Raw genomic sequence first — 22901 nt, 5'->3', positions numbered from 1 at the left:
CACCTCTACAGTAGCAGAGATCAAATAATTTCCTTCATTTATGTGATAATCCAAGTATTTTAAGAATCTTATCCTGTTCTTCAATCTTCTCTTCTCCAGGCTAAACATATCCAATTCAATCAACCTTTCCTCATATAGTTAGTGTTCCATAGTTCTAACCATCTTTCACTGTTCTCTCTAAATTCAGTCCAATTTGTCTATATTCTTCTAAAAATACAGCACCCAGAACTAGGCACGATATTCCTGATCAGAACTAGTGCAGAATAAAGTAGAGCGATTGCTTTGCATAAGTTAGGGTCAATAATTAGCCTTTTGTAGCCTTTAGCCTTTTGTAGCCATATCATACTGCTGATGCTTAGGTTGTGATTAAGTATACTCCTGAGATCCTCTTCACATTTACAGCTAGCATTCTAATTATTCCCCATATCCTATATTTGTACATCTTATTGTAACTAGCCTTAATGCTGAACTTCATCACGTCAGCTCTGTTGTCCATTATTTCAAGGTAATTTATTCCCATCTTCTGAGGTGACAGGTATCCATCTGTTGTGCCAGACTAATTTGATTTCTTTTTTTGACAGGCTAACCTCCCTGATGGCCTGTGGGGATGCTGTGGACATAGTATATTGTGACTTAAGCAAAGCTTTTGACAAAGTGCCCCATGATATCCTGATTAGCAAACTAAGTAACAGGGGGCTAGATGGAACAACTATCAGGAGGGTTCATAGTTGGCTACAGTATCAGACCAAATGCATTGTTACAGGATGGGAAATATTTGGCTCAACAATACTGCAAGTGAGAAGGATCTTGGCATTGTTGCAGATCACAAGCTGAATATCACAACAATGTGATGTGGGTGCAAAAAAGGACAAATGCAGTTTTAGGCTGCATTAATAGAAGTATCACTTCCAAATCCCGTGAAGTAATAGTTTCCCTTTACACGGCACCAGTTGGGCCTCATCTGGAGTAGTGTCTCAAGTTCTGGGCATGACAGTTTAAGATGCAGACAAGCTAGAAAAGGGTTCAGAGAAGGTCAATGAAGATAAACCAGGGACTGGAAACAAAGCTCTATGAGAAAAGATTGAAAGAACTGGGCATGTTTAGCCTTGAGAAGAGAAGACTGAAGTGAAAGATGATAGTACTCTACAAGTACTTGAAAAGCTGTCACAGAAAAGGAGGACAGGATCTCTTCACAATCATCCCAGAGTTCAGGACATGGAAAACAATTACCTAGGAGGGTTGTGGGCTCTCCCTCTCTAAAGGCACTCAAGATGCAACTTAACAACCATTTGAGAGGGATGGTTAACTTGGAGTCCTGCACTGAGCAGGAGATTGGACCTGATGGCCTTCTGGACCCTTCTAACTCTACTATTCTATGATTTTCTCCACCTTATTGTCTAAGTTGTAAGCAACCCAAAGAGCTCATGGGCTATGGGGCAGCATACAAATGAGACAAATAAATAATTACTAATCAAAACACTGGATATGGTCCAGGGCAGAGCCTTGCAAAAAAGAAAAAAATGTAGAGAGGGCTATCCAGGGCAGAGCCTCCTGCATCCCACTTGAAACCTTTCTCCAGTTTAATGACAAATTATAGATGAGCACTTTGAATAATCAGCTCTGAATTAACTCAACAGTATAACCTTCCAGTCCTAATTTAACTTGCTTTCTCACCAAAAATCATGATGGGGGACTTTTTAAACACTTCACTGAAATGAAGTTAAATTACATCCATGGCATTCCCATAACCCAATGAACTAGTAACATGATTTTTAAAAAAAAAAGATTAGCAGAAGCCAACACCAATTTGTGAAGAATAAATCCTGTCAGACTAACTACTGCACTGTTATCAAGATTTACAGTTCATAATACATAATTTATAATGTGCTGTATTATCTGTTCACCTTTGAGATTTCATGTCAAAGGTACTACCACCTTTTGCTTATTGTTGAATAAACATTTCCCTAACTATTAGGGAGCAATTTAATATGGTGCAGATTTTCCTGCAAGGGTTGACAGATAGATGAAGAACTGTGGTGAAAGTATTGTGAAAAAAACTTAGGAACAATAGGTGGCTGAGGGATAAAAAGCTCATTTATTTTGGAGTTGAGGGAATACCACCAAATATATCGTTTTTTCAGTTAGAATTTTTCCGGCTCAGATATACACGTTTTTGAAAGAAATATTTTCCACAGTTAAAATATATCGTAACAAAACATTGCTCATAAGCAGAAGCAAGCACAGCTACTCCTACTCTTTATCTATTTGAAATCTTAGGAAGCTATCAAAATATGAACCTCTGGGATCTTCCATGTATCAATCCTCACTAGTCAGTGCAGAGTACTTCTTATTAGCCCATTTACGTGGGTTTGGGTTTTAATACCTATTTCATATTCTTATATAAAGGTAGTCCAAAATCTTTCTAGCTTGCTTTTCTGTCTAGCTTTGCTAACACCATTTTAAGATCCAGCTAAAACCCTTATTAGAACTAAAAAAATATAATAATGAGCATGCTTTGAGTTTTCCAGACCCTTTCAGGAGTCTTGGTGCTACAAAAGTAAGGGATGAGGGTAGAAACACAGAAGTGAAGTCCAAAATGTACAACAGAAAATGTACAACAGAATCCTAAGCTTTCTATGTGAGTAGGAGAATTTAGCCATTCAGGATGGAATTGACCTGAGAAAATTGATTTTCCTCTTCCTTAAGAGGGATTTCAAATTTTGGGGATACCACTCCCTCAAATTAGATAATATTGAACAATCTGGTTTCCATTGACTTTTTTAACTAGTGCACCAGACTGGCTTTGCCAATATGAATAATGTTGTGATTCTCATTGGCACTCTGCCTGCACAGGAACTTGCATGTTTTGCTCAAGGCAAGAGACTGATTTGTCTAACAGCTGGCCTTTATGTTTTCAGAAATGGGGGTCACCCACTGCATCTTTGTCTCAGAATGCTAGATGTAATTCGATAGAAGCAGCCTCATGCATTTACTAATCCATTCAACCTACAATCTCCATCTCAGGCTCTTGTGTAAACAAACTGCATCATTCATAGAATTATACTGAGTGGGGAGGCTGGGGAGGGAATGACACTAGACTGGTTGACACATGACAAGAAATCACAATGCAAAAATTTCCTTCTGGTTTTTTGTTTTTTGCAGTGGTGACAACTGCTGTTTTGAATATTGGGGGGTATGCCATGCTTTAGCACTACGTGCAAACCCAGCAAGGGTGGAAAGTTTGGCTGACTGACAAGCCACCTGTTATCCTTTAACCATCAACCTCAGCCATTCCAACAACCCAACCTACCATGATGGTGTCAACCAGGCCATTGACCCCAGTTTGTAGTCCACCCATGTTTTTCATTGCTTCTTCTGTTTTTCTTCCAGAAATAAATATGTTAAGAGAGAATAAAATGCATTTTGACTTATAGTACTAGAAGCGTTTTGTTTTGAAGCACCCCATCCACAGGGTCACAATAACTAGCCTAATTTTGGCATTTTTCTCTTTAGTCATACATCACCAACTTTTTGTATCACTAGGTCTAAGGATGAGAGAACTTGAAGCTCCAGAAGGAAGAGTATATAAGTTTTCATCAAAACCCACACAGACATAATCCAGCCAAAATTAGGAGTTTCCAACACTCATTAATTTCAGATGTGTTCATTTCTGTATCAGAAAGTTAACTCACATGTTCAACACTTACGTCAGCCTTGCAAATAAGCCTCCAACATTTACTAAATTGTGAACAAAAATTACTAGCCTGCTGGGGGCCGGTAGAAGACAGATGCATTTCTGTGCTGGATGTGGCAGAGGAGGCTTCCCTCCTCTAAAAGTCCACTTGATTTCAATGTGAGTGGATTCCTCCTCCTGCCTGCTTGCATCAAGTTTCACGGACTTGTCTGGCTGGAGCTCCTTGGTACCTAAGGCTACCAGACTAGGGCTTACATAAAGTTTTCTAGATGAATGGAACTTTGGTGGATCATATCTGTTTCTCTTCTGATTGATAAAGTTGTAAGATTATTGAGGTTATTGATTTAGGATGGCCAAGAACAGCAAATTGAATTATTAAATCATATTAAATTATACTGGTCTTTAGTTGCAGACTTATTTGCAACTAAATATACATGCAAAAGCATTCTATATGATCAACAAAACCACCTCTTCTTGCCAACAAAAAGAAATATTTGAAATATGTTGGTCTGCATGAGACTCTGAAAATTATTCAGCATCCTGAACACACGTTTCCCCCTCTCCCAAAGCAGAAACACTCACAGAACTCTCTGGTCTTAATCCAAAACAATGTGTGAAGTTATTTTATTTATTAGACTCATATCCTGATCTTATGGGCCTGTAGTGGCTTACAGCAGTTTTCCCAAATGCTAGCCTCTTCATCTGCAAGGGACTCACAATCTAATAAAATGATTTGAAATATGAAGCCAGATAAAATAAAGATGGCATTCTAGGTTTCAAATCTCATTTTAAAAAGTCAATTTTGAAAAAAAAAAAGCCACAGAGACACTCACACATACAATCCTAATAGTCATAAAAATGGCTTTCTGCATCCAGCCACCTGTTAAACAGCTATGAGTTTATGAGAGGCGGCAATGTGGGACAGGCCTCAGTAAGGGCCAATGCACAGCTACAGCTGTATTCTTAGTATCTCTGGAACTCTGCCCAGGTAGTCTACAGAGTTGTAAATCGTTGTTATGGTGCACTGGCTACCAAATTAGCAAATGTCCCCACTAGCCTCAGCAAAATAACTTGTGGGCCAGCATGCATATACAACTGAATAACTACCACAGCCACAGAATAACAGCAATAAAGACTTTTCAAAATAAAAATTGGCTCCTGTGTCATTCGGATAAGTCTTCCAGTTTCGATGCGCTTCAATGTTAGGAAGCTAACAATTCTTATACACTATTTTAAATTATTACCATTTATTTGAATTAAAAATAACACAAGGAATAAATGGTTTCTTTAAAAAGCATTATGTTGAGATGCTGCATTTGCTTAAGTTGAGAAGCAGAAAAAAGCTTTTCTGATTGAGTGCAGAATGGTAGATTAATATTACTTGTGGTTAGATGCCAGTAAGGTGTGTTACACATTAAGGAATGAAACATATCCACATGTTTGTTATGTAGTTATCTTTGGAATAGCTCTCAATTCTCAGAAGAAGATTAATATATTTTGGGCGAAGAAGGTGGGAATACAACAAAGTAAGACATTTTTGAAGAATTTACATAAAACCATAGATGTTTACACTATTAACAGAGGCACTTGATAGAACTGTATTAAATATGTTTTCTCAATCAACACCACAAACTAGTGCTGCTGGTAACAATTAGTAAAGAAAAGAGAATCACCAGCAAACTAGTACTATGAGCAGTGCAAGATGGATATGTATGCTTTGTATCTCTTTATTCCTTTTATAAAGCCAATTATATAAAGATCATCTCTCTGCCCTTTCTATAATATTCTATTATAGTTCTAGAATATTCTAGAAGTTCTATTGCACTATGTTTGACTAACCTCTTGAATTAGTAATTTTACTGACAAAACTGAACACATGTAAGGATAATATGGTTGCATTGTACAAACCTTAATTTAACAAGGTATCTTTGCAGCTGCTAGAAACCGAAAGGTTTCCTGTTTTAATCTTTTCAGTTAGAATGAAGCGTGACAGGATACTGCTTATCAGTTAGTTCTCTTATGCAAATATGTAAGCAAAAGCAAGAGTGACAAATTTGATATGCATAACACTTAGCTTCTTGTCTCCCCTCCATTCAATCTCTGGGAACTACACTAATGTTTAATATTGATACTTCAGAGCTTTTTCTCTACACACATTAAAAGAGCTTCTTTGAGATAAACAGCTCCTAGCACTGTCACTCAAGAGACACTGTGCAATTATTTGTGTTTGCTTCCTTAACAGATATTTTCCAATTCTAAGTACTCTTATTAGGAAGCATATACCACAAATTTCTGTGGAATTAATTGCTAGCAAGTATCCACAGGATATGAATGAAGGCTTAAAGATGGTGTAAGAATAAGACAAGTGCAACAACAAATACCTCCACCTTAAAGTAAGGGTTTTTTCCCAAGCAAATAGCTAGTCAGATGTGATTTCACAGCCTAACAGAAATAGTAGCATGCCAGCAGAAAGCACTGCATTAAAGGCATACTTCCTCTCATGGAGGTTTACTATCTCGGGGATTCTGGGCAGTACCTCAGTCTAGCAGGCAAGTTAGATAAAACCTTGTGCCACTGTAACATTTTGGACTACAATTCCCATAGGTCATCTGGGCTGACAGGAATCTACAGCCTCTTCCCCAACCTATACAAAATGCTTTCTTTTATGAACCTCTACATAAAAGAAGCAACTAAGATTCTCACTTCAATTAAGTATTAAAAATATGGTGCAACAGGACATGTGCCATATTGTTATGGGCTTCACACCAGGCAATCAGAAGCAGGCAAGTCACCACTTGGATCTGTCCTCTCACTCCAAGAGATAAGTCTTCTAGTGTGTATTATCAGCAGAATCATCCACTGTGCTCATCCGCATGATCTTCTATTCTATATAATGTAAGTAGGTGTTTCAGCCTTATAAATTTGCTCAGCTCTCAGTTTATGGATATTTACACCACAGATATTTTCTGTTCCTTTTATGAAAGTAATCTGCTTTGCTCAATAGTACAGGCTCTCGCTTGTAGAAAATTATGTGCCCATATCCATGTCCAAAGAGGAAAACTTGTACCATTGTTCCAATCTGTGAATAAAACTCCGCTTGAAGAGTCCTCAGACTAGTACAGCAGAATGTAAGTTGAATAAATAAAGCAAAGGAGAGAAGGGAGGGAAGAAGGGAAAGTTACCTTCCAGAGGTTTGGGACCTCAACTTCCATCATCCTCAAACTAACATGACTGATGGTCAGGAATGCTGAAAGTTTTAGTTCAAAACTTCTGAAGGGTAACAGGTTGGAGAACACTGTAGTAGGTTTTAAAGAAAAACTAAAGAATTACTCAAACTACAGAATGTAGTAATGTTTGATCAATTATATTTTAGTAATAAATGCAGTTCAACAAGGCTTATGGACATCAAATAGCATTTGCAGATTTGTAAAACCACTATTTCTCACCATTCGGATAGGCAACATTTTTAAAATAAAGGTTCCACATTTATACATAACAATTTAACAGAAAGGAAAATATATAAATCTTTAATATTTAATTGTCCATGTTTTATATGCTTTCCTATGGCTTAATAGAATGTCTCTTCTAGAACCCAGCTTGTATATTTTATCTCTACCCATGCACAATTTTATTTATCAACTGCATTTGAATATTGATGCTCAGTTAAAGCAGTATTGGAAACTAGCATTCCAGTGTTCAGTAATCCCAAAATACACATTTACATTAACCAAGCCTTTCCCTTATCTCCCTCCCTCTCCCACTTCACACCTAGAAATATCCACATATTTACAATCAAAATGGACATAACGATACTCTAGGACAGTCAACTCTGGAATGTTAAACATATGCCATTAATTGCAAAACTGCTAAAAGATATTTTTAACATTTCTGTTCTGGTTTTCTTTAAACTTCCCATGATGTATGAACAAATGTACATAAAACTAATTACATATACAAATAATTAGTACAAATACACATGGCAATCTGATTAGTCAGTCAAGACTATTTGAAAAATAAATGTTTTGCCTTGTCTTTAAAAAGGCATCATGAAAGGAGCCATAAAAATCATCTTGGACTCCTCAATGAAAGGAAAACTTGTTTTCAAGGAAGAGAAGTACAAGAAACACAAAAAATAAAATAAAATGATCTGCAGTGCCTTCCTTATGTTTAATAAGTCTTCAAATTTCAGCATAGGCAAAATTATCCTGCTCTCCACCTGACTCTTCTCTATTTTCATCTCAATTTGGCTCATGATATATATTAACAGTGATGTGTTCAAGGCCTTTACATCAAGTCTCAAGTCATTGCAAAAATTTTTAAGTCAAGTCTCTTCTCAAGAACCAACTTTAAACAGAAAAAAGAGAGGTGGTGGCGAGGTGGAGGTGGGAGAGTTGTAACCCCCTTCATGTTCTCATCTGCACTTCTCTCAGTGATGCACTGAAGTCCTTTACTTCAACCTCAATTTATTTAAGGAAGTTGTGCTGTTATTAGAATTTATCAAAAGAATAGAGAAAAAAGAAGGAAGAAAAAAATAAGAGTACACATGAAAGTTACAAAGAAACACCAAGGGTTCTTGAACAAATGTTACCTTGAATATCAAATATTTAAGGAAAATTGCTGTTAAGTCAACAAACACTATCCTTTCTACACAACCATGTTTTTTGCACTTAGTTAAAATTAATTACAGACTCTTCTAATTCATACATTTTTCTCAAAACTTCTAATCCATTTTACCTATATTTTCCCATTGTTATTATCCCCATTAAAAGGGTCTGTGTATAATACAATTTGTACTTATCATTTGCTTTGGCTGATTGTCTTTCTACATAGTTAGTCTTACCATTGTTACATAATCAGCTGATTATTCCAGTCTTCAATAATTAAATTTCTCCTGCTTTCCATTTTAAAGCAATTTAAACTCTAATCACAGTTATCATGTTCATAAGTGGCTCTATTCACATTAAATCAACTCACTGTAACAACAAAGCATCAGTACACAAATTAATCTCTAACATTATATTCAGAATTCTATTTCATGTATATAGCTTTTCTTACGATATAGTGAAGCAGTAGTTTCAATATAAATCTCCAACAATATTTTCAGAAGTTCCACTGTTTGTACACAGACTTTTCTATGAACTAGGTTGAACATGATAGAGTTTCCACTTATCATTGAAAAATGATATTCTTGACACGTTTGGCTTCCAGCCTGGTGCTGAAAAATTGCAGGAACAGAGCAGAGGCAGCAGGCAGAAGCACTGTAGCACTTCCTGCTGAGGAGAGCAAAGTGTGCCAAAAAGAGTTGCATCCTTCCCCCATACAGGTAGTCTCCAGGTTACTGATAAGTTCTGTTCCTAAGAATGCCCTTAAGTCAAATTTGTATGTAAGTCGGATCACATGAGTAAGCCAAATGTTTATCTTAGCATACATATATATTTTACCTTTCGATGCATATAAAACACTTAAGAAACACTTCCATATTCACTACAACATCTTAAACACAATACAGCCTTGTAATAATGAATAATGAAGTAACTACAGGTACTGAAGAGAGAATCTGTATGTATGTGTGTAGGCATACAGAATAGTAAACAACAAATTAAAGAAATACTTCTTAAAACAGTTTAGAACATTATTTCATATCAGTGTCTTACAGAGTTAAGTTACCTCAGTATCATTCTTCCGTAGATTATAACATATACCATGAAATGAAGCATTTTGAGCACTTTAAAGTACTTTATGTTGATTGTTCTTTGTGCTTGTTCATTTTTCTGAATATATTTCTGAGTTTCTCTGATAATTTACAATAAAGCAGAAGAATAAAATGCCACAAATCCAAATCTAAACTAAATCTGTTTCATCCCTGAGGCCCTACACATGCCCCAAAACACAGTGGCTTGGGTACGCTCAAGCTGATGCTACAGAATGAAAAGTCATGAATATCTCTACGGAATCTCTATCTCTACAAATAGTCAGTATCTCAAGAAAACTACATGGCCACTGATGATAAGTCAGCAAATGTGTTGCATAATTCCCTAGAGATATTCGTGGCTTTTCATATACAGTCAGAAATATTCAAATACAGAACACTGGTCTGATCCAAAATGGCTTTTCTTCTGTTATAAGGGCTGTGGAGTCAATTAATAAAACCTTCAAATCTGGCTCTGACTCCTTTATTTATCTATCAATATAGGAAATATACTAATTATTTATTTCCTATATTGATTGAAAGCACGCAACCTACAAAGCATTTCATCACTACCATTGTGAATCCTCAGGCTGCTTTTCAGAACCTTAATCTATTGAAAGATATCCTGAAAATATAACCTAAAAAAATAGGTTACTTCAATTAATATCCGTGAAATCAGAAATTTTGACATATTATTTATATTACACTTTAAATTTATTAGGAGTTGGAGTCAGTACATTTTTACCAGCTCCAGTAACCCAAGAATTGCTTCTGACTCTGACTCTAATTCCACAACCCTGGTTCTTATCATGACAGGCCCTATAGCCACGACCCAAAGCAGAGTCCAGAGATTATGACAGCTTGTTAAACAGTATCAACACACCAATTTTAGCCTTTTTCCTCTCTAGTAGAAAAGGGTCTTTTGTCTAACAAATGGGTCTAAATTGTCGACTCAAGACCAATCCAACCCACGTATTTTGTATTTTCAGAAAGGCACGATGTACTGTTGCTGGGAAAATTAATTCACCCTCCCACCTCAGCTACTGTGAAGATTGCAGCTAAGATTAAAGGGATCAGGGAATTTTAAGGAGAGAGGAGGTGACAGCTGACATCAGTGTCTCCACTAATCAAAAAGTGCTGGTGCTGCATCCTTTTGAGCCCTTGTTCCACTAAACCTATAGATGCTTGAAAAGGGTGCTATTTAAACTTAGCCATTAAAGATTTATTTAGCAAAAGCAAATGAATTGACCTAGACAGACAACACAACAGAGAGGCAAGCAAGGAAGCACTTTCACTAATCTAGTGCACTTTATAATACAAAAAGGATGTGAGTTGTTGCCACATTAGTAGGTAAATAGCAGAGACTGACAGGGGTAACAAAACAAGCAGGCATTTGCCACAGTGGACAAAAGAAATTGTGCAGGCTTCTATTAGCATTTTACATTTTATTTAAAATATGTCCTCTCTTAACTGGTCTTTCAAAGCAGTTGACAATAAAAACACAATCAAATTAAACAACAATCCTAGTACAATGATTCTAAGTCCGCAAACTCAGAAGCTTATGTTTATCCTGTACAGGGTAAGTGGAGGCAATCTTTGCCTTCCCATACAAGCACTCTGCATTTCTGCTAATTTTTTTTTTTTTTTTTTTTGTGTACTGGGAAGAAATTTCACACCAGCATTCACTGCTCTACTCCAAACAAAAGCCAGTATCACAGCCACTTGTAGTGGAAATATTTCTCCAGATAATCTTAATTCATGAAGAAAAACATTTCCCCAAAGTATCCCAGATCCAAACCATTTAAAATTTAATTATGCTTTATTTTACCACCAAATTCCACAAAACTTTTAAGAGATATCTTTAGATGCAGGAAGTGGTATACGGAATAATTAAATGGTTGCATTAACTAAATTTAAAAGCAAGACAAGCGCTTTTAGGTCCAGAAACAAATTGGCAAAATATCTATAGTATCTAATATGCACCTTATGATAGATTTCAGTTAGAGTCAGAGTGTTTAATTGGTCAAAACTAGACAAAGTTAACTGGACTTCAAGTCAAGTTGACCATTCATCGCAAGCATGCAGCACAATGGATAAATATATTTGCCACCAGAAAAGGTTGCAGTTGATAGCCCTTCTTACATTACACTCACCCTTGACCACAACAGTTACTTGGATGTTGAAAAGCAGACCTGATTACAGGACTTCCCAAAGTGTAACCCAATTCCTTAAAAACTACATAACTTCATCAAGAACAGGAATATTTCCATACCTGAGTTAACAGTAGCAATATGAATTTTCTGGGAAATTTTGAACTGGAATACAGATTAGATAACTTTGCATAGGGTTATTTGCATAGGAAAATATTCTCATGCCCTATGTGGCCCTACAAACATTCTGACCTACAATTCCCATAATCTCTCACCACTGGCTCTGCTGCTAGAGTTTTTGAGTGCTATACAGTAAATCATCTGGAAAGTCACGGATTACTCACCTCTATGAACAGAAATCTAATTTAACATGCTTCCTTTACCTGGATTTTGTAAACAAAGCTAATAAAAAGTACTCCAGGTGTTTTTTTTCCAACTATCATAACATATCACAACTGCTTGACCCAAAATGTTTCAGGTATAAAGGGTATCAGAAAAGGGTTGTTTTATCTCCCTATTTCTTTAATCTCTACCCAGAACATATCATAAGGAAATCTAGATTAGGATCAAAGGAGTCAAAGTTCATGGAAGATACTTCAATAATGTGAGATATCTAACTGATACCATATTACTGGCAGAAAGCAGAAATGACCTGAAACCACTTATGGAAAAAGTGGGACTGCAGCTTAATATTAAGAAAACAAAAATAATGACTACAGAAGAATTACACAATGTATTGTCAACAATGAAGAAACTGAAATTGCATACTTTGGCTCAATCATCAATTCAAATGCAGACTGCGGCCAGGAAATTAGAAGACAACAGAGACTTGAAAGGACAAAAGTGAAGGAATTAGAAAAGACATCAAGTGACAAGAGACCATTTCATTCCAAAGGATCAGAAGCTGAGGTTCAACTATCTTGGCCAGAAATGGAAGCTGGATACAGGCTTCTACTTTCTTCCCAGTATGGGAGAGAGAGAATGCTTCCTTAACAAAGGTTTCATATTGTCCTTTCATCCTTCATATGGGGAAGCATTCACAATTACCAATATACTCAAGCTTCCCTCATAGACCAACAACAAGCACTTCATCCAGTGAAAAAAGCTAGAATAGATTGAACAATTTTGCTTATAAAATACTTTGCAGAACTTTAAGAATGCAGTAGCATGGGGGAAAGACTTTCATGGCCACAAGACTAAAGTACTTCAGACAGGCCCAAAACTGTATTTGGCTAAGTTCTCCATATATTTTGTTCAGCCACTTGGGCTCTAGCTGCATACCTGCTTCCTTGTCACCAGAAACTTCCCAGTAAGTTGAACACTGCAAAGACAAAGAAAGGGAGCCCTACGCGTTATTACACAGTGGCCTGAGTTTCCCATTTCAAGAGTCTCTGAAGGCTCCACTCAGAGTCACTGACCAAATTAGTATACTATTCCCTAGGATCATTAGGCTCCACTAACTCTTAAGGGCCGTCCATCCTAACTAGGTCTCTATTTTTGTGGAAGGTACAGTGAAATGTAAATTTAGCCTAGGCAGTGATTGTTATGACCAAGTTTGAATAGTCAGGGAAGGAAAATAAGACACTTGGAGATAAAAGCTATAGTAATTATAATCTCTGAGTTCTAACTAACAAACTAAGAGGTTGATGCACCTTTCATATGAGAAAACACTAAAGTGTTTGAAGATTCTTAGTTTAAAAATAAGACAAAATGAAGAGTTTTTAATACTATACATGGTAGGGAAACACAGTTTCTCCCATAATATTATAAGTTATGGTTATCCAATGTGTCATTAATTTAAGTTTAAAAGAGGATGTAAGGTTACAACAGGTAAAAGTAGTCTGTCCGGAGCAGTAAGTCACTGAGTTGCTAGTGGGCAACAGCAAGGGATACCTGTTGCCTATGTGCCCTGATTGTTGGCTTCCCAAAAGCATCTGACCCTAGGAATCAGAATACTGAAATAGATGGATAATTGGTATAATCCAGAGGTGGCCATACTTGCTCAATGAAGAACCACATATCAGGTGTTTGAGAGCTGCAGGACATGAAAAAATATGTATTTATTATTATGTATTATGACTGTATGAAAGCATGTTCTTCCTTATCAGTATATGATTTTTAACGTGCATGATAAGACACACAGACAGCTATGGAGGTAGAACCACCAAAGAACCTCTGCCCTTTTCAGCAGGAGTGAGTGGGATATGCTGGGGAGAGCTCTCAGGAAGAGATGGAGATAAGAGAGCAACCTCTGAAGAGCTTGGCACAATCATGTCTGTGCCATCACTGGGATCCAGATGGGGGGAATGGTGGTGGGGGTGGCTCCAACTCCTCTGCAAGCCACACAATAGACTGAAAGAGCTGTATGAGGCTTCCAAGCCCCAGTTTGGCCACCCCTGGACTAATCGAACAAGGCTGCTTGTTTTCAAGTACTCATTAAACTTTCAGTTATGCATTCCTAATATATTCAATTGATATAAAATCATTGTGCATTTAGGAACATTTGATAATATAGGAATACTTTGAGTACTAAATGCACACATTTAGTGAGTTCAACATTACTGTAAAAGCAGCAGAAAGGGAAGAGATCTTACAGTTGTGACACCATTGGGGTCACAGTTTTGAAAATATGTTTTAGTATAGCTGGACATTACTTCTGTAACATCTCTTGAATGTCCACAATATCTCTCAATACAGTCTGCATAAAATTAAGATATAGGCTTACACGCCCCATATATTTTTATCTTCTTAGGCAAACTCAAAAGGTGTCTTAAAAAGAAGCAGAGGCATAAATCCTTTGGATTCTTAAAGTTTTTTTCACGATGATCCCTAAGTGAATCCCTGTTAACATTATAACATAATCCTGGTTAACATTATATCAAAGGACTGATTATTTCAGCTCATCCTTTAATACTTCTTCTCCAAAAATGAACCTGTAAATGTATACCATTGCTAAACTACTTAACACAGTATAAAATAACTAGGTGAAATTGATAAAGAAGAAATTTCACTGATCTGGTTCACACAACTTAATAACTCAGTGTGAGTTATCTAGCCACAGTGGGTTGTTGTGTCCTTTGGGATAGCTTATTTTTCAGCACCAAGCTACCCTGACAATGTCTGGCTTGTTCTAGGAGTTGTTGAAGCCATGATAGGTTGCTGTGGCATCTGATCCTAAAAGAATATTTTCATCATGGGTTGCAGGGATCCACTAGTGATCTGCTCCACAAGAAAAAGAAAACCCCCCATCACTCTTTGAAATCTTACTCATACCACCACCAGTGACAGCCCCTCCACTGATGCCCAAATGATACTTCGGAATGACCATCACTTATTTGCCACTTTTTCTTAATTCTGGCCCTAGAAAATCATGTAACTGTGTTCAAACATTTTTATTTTTTTCACTGGTCTTTCATAAGTGTCCCCTAATGCCTGTCTGATATGTAAGACCCCAAATTGTCTTTTGGGGTTAATTTTCTTGTATATTTCAGCAGTCAAATGGAACAGCAGGCGTAGGTAACATACTTGTACATGGAAACTGGAAAGAACAGCAAGATGATTAAACTGACAATGGGAAGATATTATTCTTCCCCAACCACATCTTTTATTGTACATTCTTTTCCACTTTTTCTGCTTTATGAATATGTTTCAGCTGATAGCTAGGCAACAATTGTACACTAATTAACCTATATCTCTATGCAGTCAGTAAACCTTATCAATCTGTTGCCTACTCACTTTGACAGCTAATATGGACACAGAAATTGACCAGGCAAGACTGCACATAGCAGACAGCCACAAGAGCTCTCCTGACTCTTGTGAAAGGCTGGCAAAAACTTATTCAAAAATTATGAACAAACATATTTGCGTAAATTTCTGGGGCCAAAACTTAGCAATCTAAAAGGAAAACAATCAGAATAAAGAAAAGCAGACAGACAGGTTCTACCACAAAGGACACTAAGCTACTAGGTAGAGAACTGAGGGGGAAGGAGAGAGAACTACTCATGGTCAGTTCAATCTTCCATTGGGCACACAATTGGTTCTGCAAACAACCAACCTAGCATGGCTTATTCTGTCTGTGTTTTAAAACTCTTACATTATAGTTAGTTCAACACCAAATCTTAAGTTTCACAGTTGAAAATACTTCTGCACTCATTAGGCACTACCTCAAAAATGTGTTAAAATTATAGCTCATCTGCCACTAAACTTTTCTGTTTGGCAGCTCAAATATAACAGATTTTCTTGCTACATAGCTACTACAAAGCATGCACCCTCCCTTCCTTATTTCAGCCATGGTGTCCTTCTGGACAGGTTGGCTGGGGTTGGGGTTGGGGGAACCACTTTGCAGTGGTTCTGCTCCTACCTTGATGGCAGGTTCAGAAGGTAGTGCTGGGGGACAGGCTCTGCACCATGGTAGTTACACCATGGGGTGCCACGGGGCTAGGTGCCGTCTCCAATGCTCTTTAGCATCTATATGAAGCCTCTGGGAGAGGTCATGTGGAGATTTGGGGTGAAGTCTCAGAAATATGCTGGTGATACTCAGCTCTACCTCTCCTTTTACATCTCATCCAGGTAAGGCTGTCACCATCCTGAACCGGGACCTGAGCTCAGTAATGGACTGGATGAGGATCAATAAACTGAGTCTCAGTCCTGACATGATGGAGGTGCTGCTAGTATGGGGGTCATCTGACAGGTTGGAGGGGCATCTCCCTGTCCTAGATGGGGTCACACTCCCCCTCAGGGACAGGGTCCACTGTCTGTGGGTACTCCTGGACTTGAATTTGTCCCTGGAATACCAGGTGAACTCTGTGTTCACCGGTGCTTTCCTCCACCTGCAGCAGATATACCAATTTCATCCCTACCTGGACAAACAGAACCTGAAAACAGTTACCCATGCAATGGTAGCATCCAAAATAGATAACTGCAATGTGTTCCATGTGGGGCTGCCCTTGAAGATGGTCCGACAATTACAACTGGTACAGAATAGGGCTGCTTGGTGAGCGCCCGGAGCTCCTAGAGTGGCCCACATAACACCTATAGTGAAAGAACTGCACTGGTTATCAATTGTGGCCCAGGCCCAATTCAAGGTGCTTGTGTTGCCATATAAAGCCCTAAATGGCTTAGGCCCTGGTTACCTCGATGAGCGCCTACACCCATATAGGCCTTCCCAGCCTTTGAGATCTCTGCAGGCGGCCCTCCTGGGTGCCACCCCTAGGGAAGTGAGAGGATTGGCTGCTAGAAAGAGGGTCTCTTCTGCAGCTGCTCCCCATATTTGGAATGCTCTCCCAAGGATATTTGCCAGGTGCCTTTTTTATCCTTTTTTTTTTTTTTTTGTGCCAGGTGAAGACCTTCCTTTTTAAAAAGCATTTTAATAGTTGATACCACTAAACCTTCATTTTGTATTTTTATCTGTATTTTAGTAATATTGTAGTTTTTAATTGCTATTATTAGTTTTAGTGTGGTTTATTTTATGATTGTGAGCTGCCCAGAGGTGCTGTGGCACAATAGGCAGCATACAAATGTTATAAATAAATAAATGTGTTGACAACTTTCTTTAGTGGCTGGCATGATGCCTACATTGGGGTCCGTGCAGCTGCCTTTTAGTAGATATGTACAGACACCACAGTAAGGTTCATTCAAATAAGGAATTAATTCACCAACATTTTTTAGTTCTGTCTTTGGCAACAACCTTTGCTACTTGATATGTCTGTAACCTGATGTCTGGAATTTAGTTGACAATTATATGTTAATTAAATGGAAATGACAGAATTATGTTAATTGTTTTAGAATTAATATGTTAAATTCCTTAGCTAGTTGAACAATTGCAATTGACAAAGGAAGTCAGATGTAATAAAAAGAACAATGTTTTCAACTTAGAGATGTATTTCACTTATTTTCAGTTGTTACAATGTTGTAGGCTGAAAAAATCATACATTAGCCACCTGCTTGTTTCACAGAATTTATTCAGTGTCCCTAAAATAACCTCCAACACCATGCCATAATGGGAATTCCCATGCGTGTTGTGCATTTGCACGGTCATACTACTATGAATTTGGATAATTCCATAGGCTACTTTCTTTCTACTAAATGAGCTGCTAGAAATGGTTAGAAATGGAAAACCTTGCTTTCCATCAGGCAATAAAATTCAGTTTCATTCCCTTGTGCAGGCCTGAAAAACTGCACAAATTTCAAAACCGATTTAACTGCTGTTGTTGAATCCAGATTAAGTCATTTTAAATCTCATCAATTTCAGTAGAAGTACTCAAAGTAAGAGTAAATATGGATCCAATCCAGTAGCTCAGCAAGCATTTATCATAGAATAGAAGCAGTGCAATTTTATAAAAGTGGCTCACTGAATGTGACAAAACTCTGATTATGGTATTTCTTTCATCTGCAGACGAAGAAAGACTATGAACTGTATTCCAACCAATCACAGAATGAAATTGTGGAAATGTACAACCTTAAAAAATATCACTCTTAGAAGCATGAATTAAGCATCAGTTGTGGCATCTGATCTTCTATCATCAGCATCAGCATCACATTACATTTATGCCATGTCTTTCTTTCTCTTGCAAGGTGGTTTACAAGGTTTTCCTCCTCATCAGACACCCAGTGAGCTTCAAGGCTGAGTAGGGACAGAGCCTGAACATCACAAGCCCCGGTCCAGCACTCTAGCCACTACACTGGCTCTCAATATTCTAGTTTTCATTTATTTCTGCAGTAAAGATATTGATAATTTGAACTAGAAGGGTATATCTTTGCAGTTACAAATAAAGTTCTAGGTGCCCAACAAAACTTTCATCACAAGCAAAAATGTATGTTTATATTGAGAACCATGAAGTGCCACAAATTTACAGTTTTCATTCCAGTGGCCAAACTGATCACCAATATATTTGGATATCCTTTCCTAAAGATGCAGAGCAGATAAAGTAAAGGTATTTAAATCATAATAATGTCAATATTTCAAATCTGAGTAGGTGTGAAATAAGACTACCCACAGAACTGATAAGATGCCACAACTTCTATGAACAGAATCTGACAAAAAGGATTTAGACTGGGAACAAACAGTATGCTTTCCATTGTTTGGGTGAAGGGGAATGACGTTTTGACAAGTCACTTTGAGTAAGATGTTAAGCTGCGGATAACCATTATTACAGTAGTGCCTTTGTCATAAATTACTGTTTTCCTGTTATGCACAGCCAAAAAAAAATATCTTATGCCAAGCATGACCCTGAATGCTCAGACACGTATACAAAGCATGAACAGCACATTAGCACTCAAAAGCATAATAGCCATTTATCTTTAAATGGCATGGCATAAGTAGCTAACACATTGCAATAGATTTATACACAAGAATGTCTTTCTTTAAAGAGGAATCAAGTTAACTACATCACTGAATTTAGGAATAGTTTATAGATCCAAATTTATTTGTTCTTAAGAATACCTGTAGGTGGTACTCTCTCAAGTCTATGCTTCACCTCCTTTTGTCCAGATTTCAAAATATGTCCAGATACATCACTGCTATCACACCTTAGTAATATGGGATACCCAAAATCAGCTCAAAAAGAGATTGGCATAAGAAGTGCTCATTATTCTTCAGAACAAGAGCTGTTATCCACACACACACACACACACACACAATGTAAAGCTCTGGCCTTCTGGAACAGTTCAAGGATATGAAGTCCCCTTCCACTGAAATAAAGTTGTAAAAAGGAGAAAAGGAAAAGGAAGGAAAACAATACGTAGTTATCTAGTTTCAGGTAAAGAACCACCAATTTAAAAAAAAAAACCTACTGTTTCATGTTGCATCTAACCTTCTGCCCATGTTAAATTCCAACATGTTTGTAAAAGTTTGACAATTAAACAAAACAGATAATCAGTAAAGGAAAAAAGGTGGATCTCTTTTTGAGATCTACCTTGCTCTAAAATATGGACTCTGGTCCATGAAAGCTTATTCCATAATAAATATGTTAAACCTTAAGGTGCCACATGACTCTGTTGTTTTTTCGGCAACAGGAACTAGCAACTAACAAGGCTAGACCTCTGGAAATCAGTTCTCCGCAGTATTTCTGAAAAGGAAGTCAAATATGAACTTACCATATCAGATGGAACACTGCTGGACATCTTGATATTACCCTGATGGTTTCAGAAACACGGAACAAGAAAATTTAAAAGCCGGCCAAGAGCATACAGCACAAAACCAGTGAAAGATCTTCCAGCTAACCAATCTTTGGTATGTGTCTTGCTGAGTTCTGAGCTTTGTTTTTCTCCAACAAAAGTTTGACCTGCAGCAAGGAAATTGTGAGCTTGGGGAGGAAAAAATCCAAGAGGAACTAGAGTTTAAAAAAGCTTGATCAGAGGGGAAACGCCAGAGAAACCAGAGATGGCAGCAGATCTTTGTCAGCAGCAGAACCAACACCAATGGTGCCAGGTAGAAATATACAAGGACATGGGTTGTGTACGAGCTTTTTTTCTCTTCTCCTTTCGGTCTTCCTCTCCAGCCTAAACCAATAATGAATGATGAAGATGATTCAGAGGATAGTTCTGTGTCCGAGTCACCTCATTAAAAAAAAGCCACAGGCACTCAAGCAGAAAAGTAAGGCGACCTCCTTCTTCCTCTGGGGCCGAAGTTGTTTGGGGAGGGGGTTGTTCTGTATTTCGTATCCCTATCAATTCGCTAAGTACAGTGGGGGTGAGGAGACAGGAGAGGCGGCGGTGGGGTCTTCTTGTCCTCTTACAGTCCTTCTTATGTTTTATAACATTTAGCCTTAAAACGCACTCCCAGTAGCTGGACGCGAGCAGGAAAAGAGGAAGGGAAGGGAAAAAACACCCTCCCCCCTCAAACTGCAGCAGCAGCAGCTCAAGGGGGGATTTAAACTGCAGTCGTCTCTAGCAGCAGCAGCAGCAGCGGTGGCGCTCGCCGCCCCCTCCGTCCGCCTCGTCTTGCTCAGGTCTCTGCTCTCATCGCCGCCTGCTCCTTTTTGCCAGTCCCCTCTCCGCCTCTTCCTCTCCCTACTTCAGGGGCTCCCGCAGCAGCCGCGAGCGGTCAACGGAAACCCCCCACAGCTGACGCGGCGGGGCTGCTCGCCCTTTCCTCGACTCCCCGGAAAGCCCGAGCGGGGAGGAAAAAAGAAGCGAGGCAGGGGAGAGAGCGAAAGAGCTTCTCCTCAAGGCGAGCAGCTGCCCGGTGCTCTTTCTCGCCGCCCCCCGCCGCCGTCGCCGCCGCCGCCGCCGTCGCCACTACTCCCGCAGCCGCCTCTTGTCATCTTCCTTTCAAGGCAACATGGCGTCTGCGCCGAGCTGAGAAAAGGGGACACGGCTGGGGAAAGACGGACCCGACACCCCCATCCCCCACTCCCTTTGGGCTCCGCCTCCCGCTCCTTTGCGGCGACGCATTAGGTGCTGCTCCTCCCGCCCGCGGCTGACCGCTCGCGCGGCATGTTGGGGCCTGTAGTTTTGAAAGTCAACGAGGGTCTTTCCCATTCCCTCATCCCACCCCACTCCTCAGAAAAGCGATGTGACGCAACCTTTCCCTTGGCGGCGGCTTGTTGTCATAGTAGCCCCACCCGCGGCAACCGTTGCTAGGGAGACCAGGAAATTCCCTGCTGCTGAAAAAGCGGCTGTACTCTGTGACAGGTGGAGGCGTTTTTGTCACGGCGCTGCGTAAGACTTTCGCTTTCTTTGTACTACATGCCCCCTATACATGATTGACCATATATTTCTGTCTTCAAAGGATCATGTGGTTTCATAGGCAAGCACAGCCACTTACACAAGCCGCTCCAAAGGGAAACCAACCAGACAACTGGGAAACCAGAATGCTTGAGTTTAAACCAGATCCTCTTTTAACTAGTAGTGCTCCAGTTCAACTGGTTTATGGATTACAGTCTAGAAAAAGAGAGATCATGAGAGATCGTGGGACGTACACTGCAAGGAAGTCGTTTAGAGGTCAAACAGGAGTCAAACAGTAACCCTGCCCTTTTAAGTCCCAATTAGTTACATGAACTACATCTTGAGAGTAAATAAACGTCATACATTTGGATGGTCTGCCTTCCTATGTTTACTTTCAGAAAGCCCTCTGAGGGCATTTAAAACTTCAGGACATTCTTATCTGTTTGGTTACCTGGCTCTTTTGATTAGATCCAAGCACCAATGATACCTTTATATAGTTTGTCATCGAGGACAACACACCATTAATCTCCAGTTCTTATCTGTGTGTGTTATAAAATGAGCTTTGACTTCACGTGTGGAATATGTGAGGCCAGTGCTTGCTTTTCCTTTCAAAAGTAGATCAAAATGGAAAAAAGGGAAGTCATCTGTCCATCAAGACAAAGCAATGTGCCTTTGTATAATAGGTTTAGATATATTGTACATTCAAGGCTTTTATTTTTGTGTTCTGTGTCAACTTAAAAATACTGCTATTAGATTCTGCTGTACAAGCCACTTGGAACAAAGAACTTTGACTTGCAGGTGGACTATTCACTATCATGGGAAAAGAATAACCTAGTTCACATGATCAAATAGGCTCAGTGTGGCTTATTTCAGCCATGATGAGCAGCAGTGTGTGCCAGCCACCATTTTGAATATGCAAGCCACAGTGCACACATTCCATAGCTTGTCATGTCCTGTGAATCCTAGTACTGTTGGTTAAACAAGAGTTGCTTAAGTGTTGTATAATCAGGGCCACCCAGGTTCACACAACAAAGCAAGCCAGGGTGCACATATACTGTGGCTCCAATATTCAAAATGGCAGTTGGCATATCCTTTGAAGCCCCTTGGGTTGATTAACCCACGGTGGCTTGGTATGATGTATGAACTGGCCCAATATGTCATCGGTCAGACTGAAAAAGCCCCATGCTTAGGCTGAGGAGTATGGAAGACAACACTGTACCAACTCCTCTTGTCATAATGATAGAGCTTCAATTTATATAAAAGTTCTTGCCCACCTACAATCCCCAGTTATTATGCCCTCTGGGATTCCCCAGAGGGCCATGATCCCTTTCCGTGGCCTCTCTTTCTTTCAAACACTGACTGATTGATGGGTTCCTGGTTTGTGCATTGTTTTATTTCCTCATCTGAAAGGCTGAAACATCTGCTCTATAGCTTCTTTACTGGCAGTAAGGGATTTAAGCTGAAATATGCTGATATTTTGGCTTTTTCACTCTGCCCCCTTTGGTCCAATCCTCCACAGGTATGCATTCACTTTACCCCAGTCTTCTCCAAAATAGAATTCAGCCCTTAGACTCAAAGATATTCAATATGCCTGATTTATACAGTGCCCTTGAAAGTGTTTCACACATATTAACCCCATGTGGTAGGTGAGCATTGCTATCTTCATATTACACTGTGGAGGCTTGCAGTGAAATGCACTGTT

At 38.9% G+C, this 22901-nt stretch overlaps 1 protein-coding gene across 1 annotated transcript in view; it reads right to left on the bottom strand.

Annotated features, from left to right (window-relative positions):
* UBL3 (ubiquitin like 3) overlaps positions 1-20871 on the bottom strand; it is a 49173-nt gene extending 28302 nt beyond the window's left edge. Inside the window, exon 1 of the mRNA XM_044441563.1 lies at positions 19628-20871. Coding sequence (XP_044297498.1) covers positions 19628-19654 — 27 coding nt within the window. The 5' untranslated portion in view covers positions 19655-20871. The remainder of the gene's footprint in view (positions 1-19627) is intronic.
* Between the last annotated feature and the right edge of the window lie 2030 nt (positions 20872-22901).

This window comes from Varanus komodoensis, unplaced genomic scaffold (genome assembly GCF_004798865.1).
Source record: "Varanus komodoensis strain SLA01 unplaced genomic scaffold, ASM479886v1 scaffold4, whole genome shotgun sequence".
In the NCBI taxonomy this organism is placed as follows: domain Eukaryota; kingdom Metazoa; phylum Chordata; class Lepidosauria; order Squamata; family Varanidae; genus Varanus; species Varanus komodoensis.
This window is presented reverse-complemented; position numbering and strand designations above follow the sequence as displayed.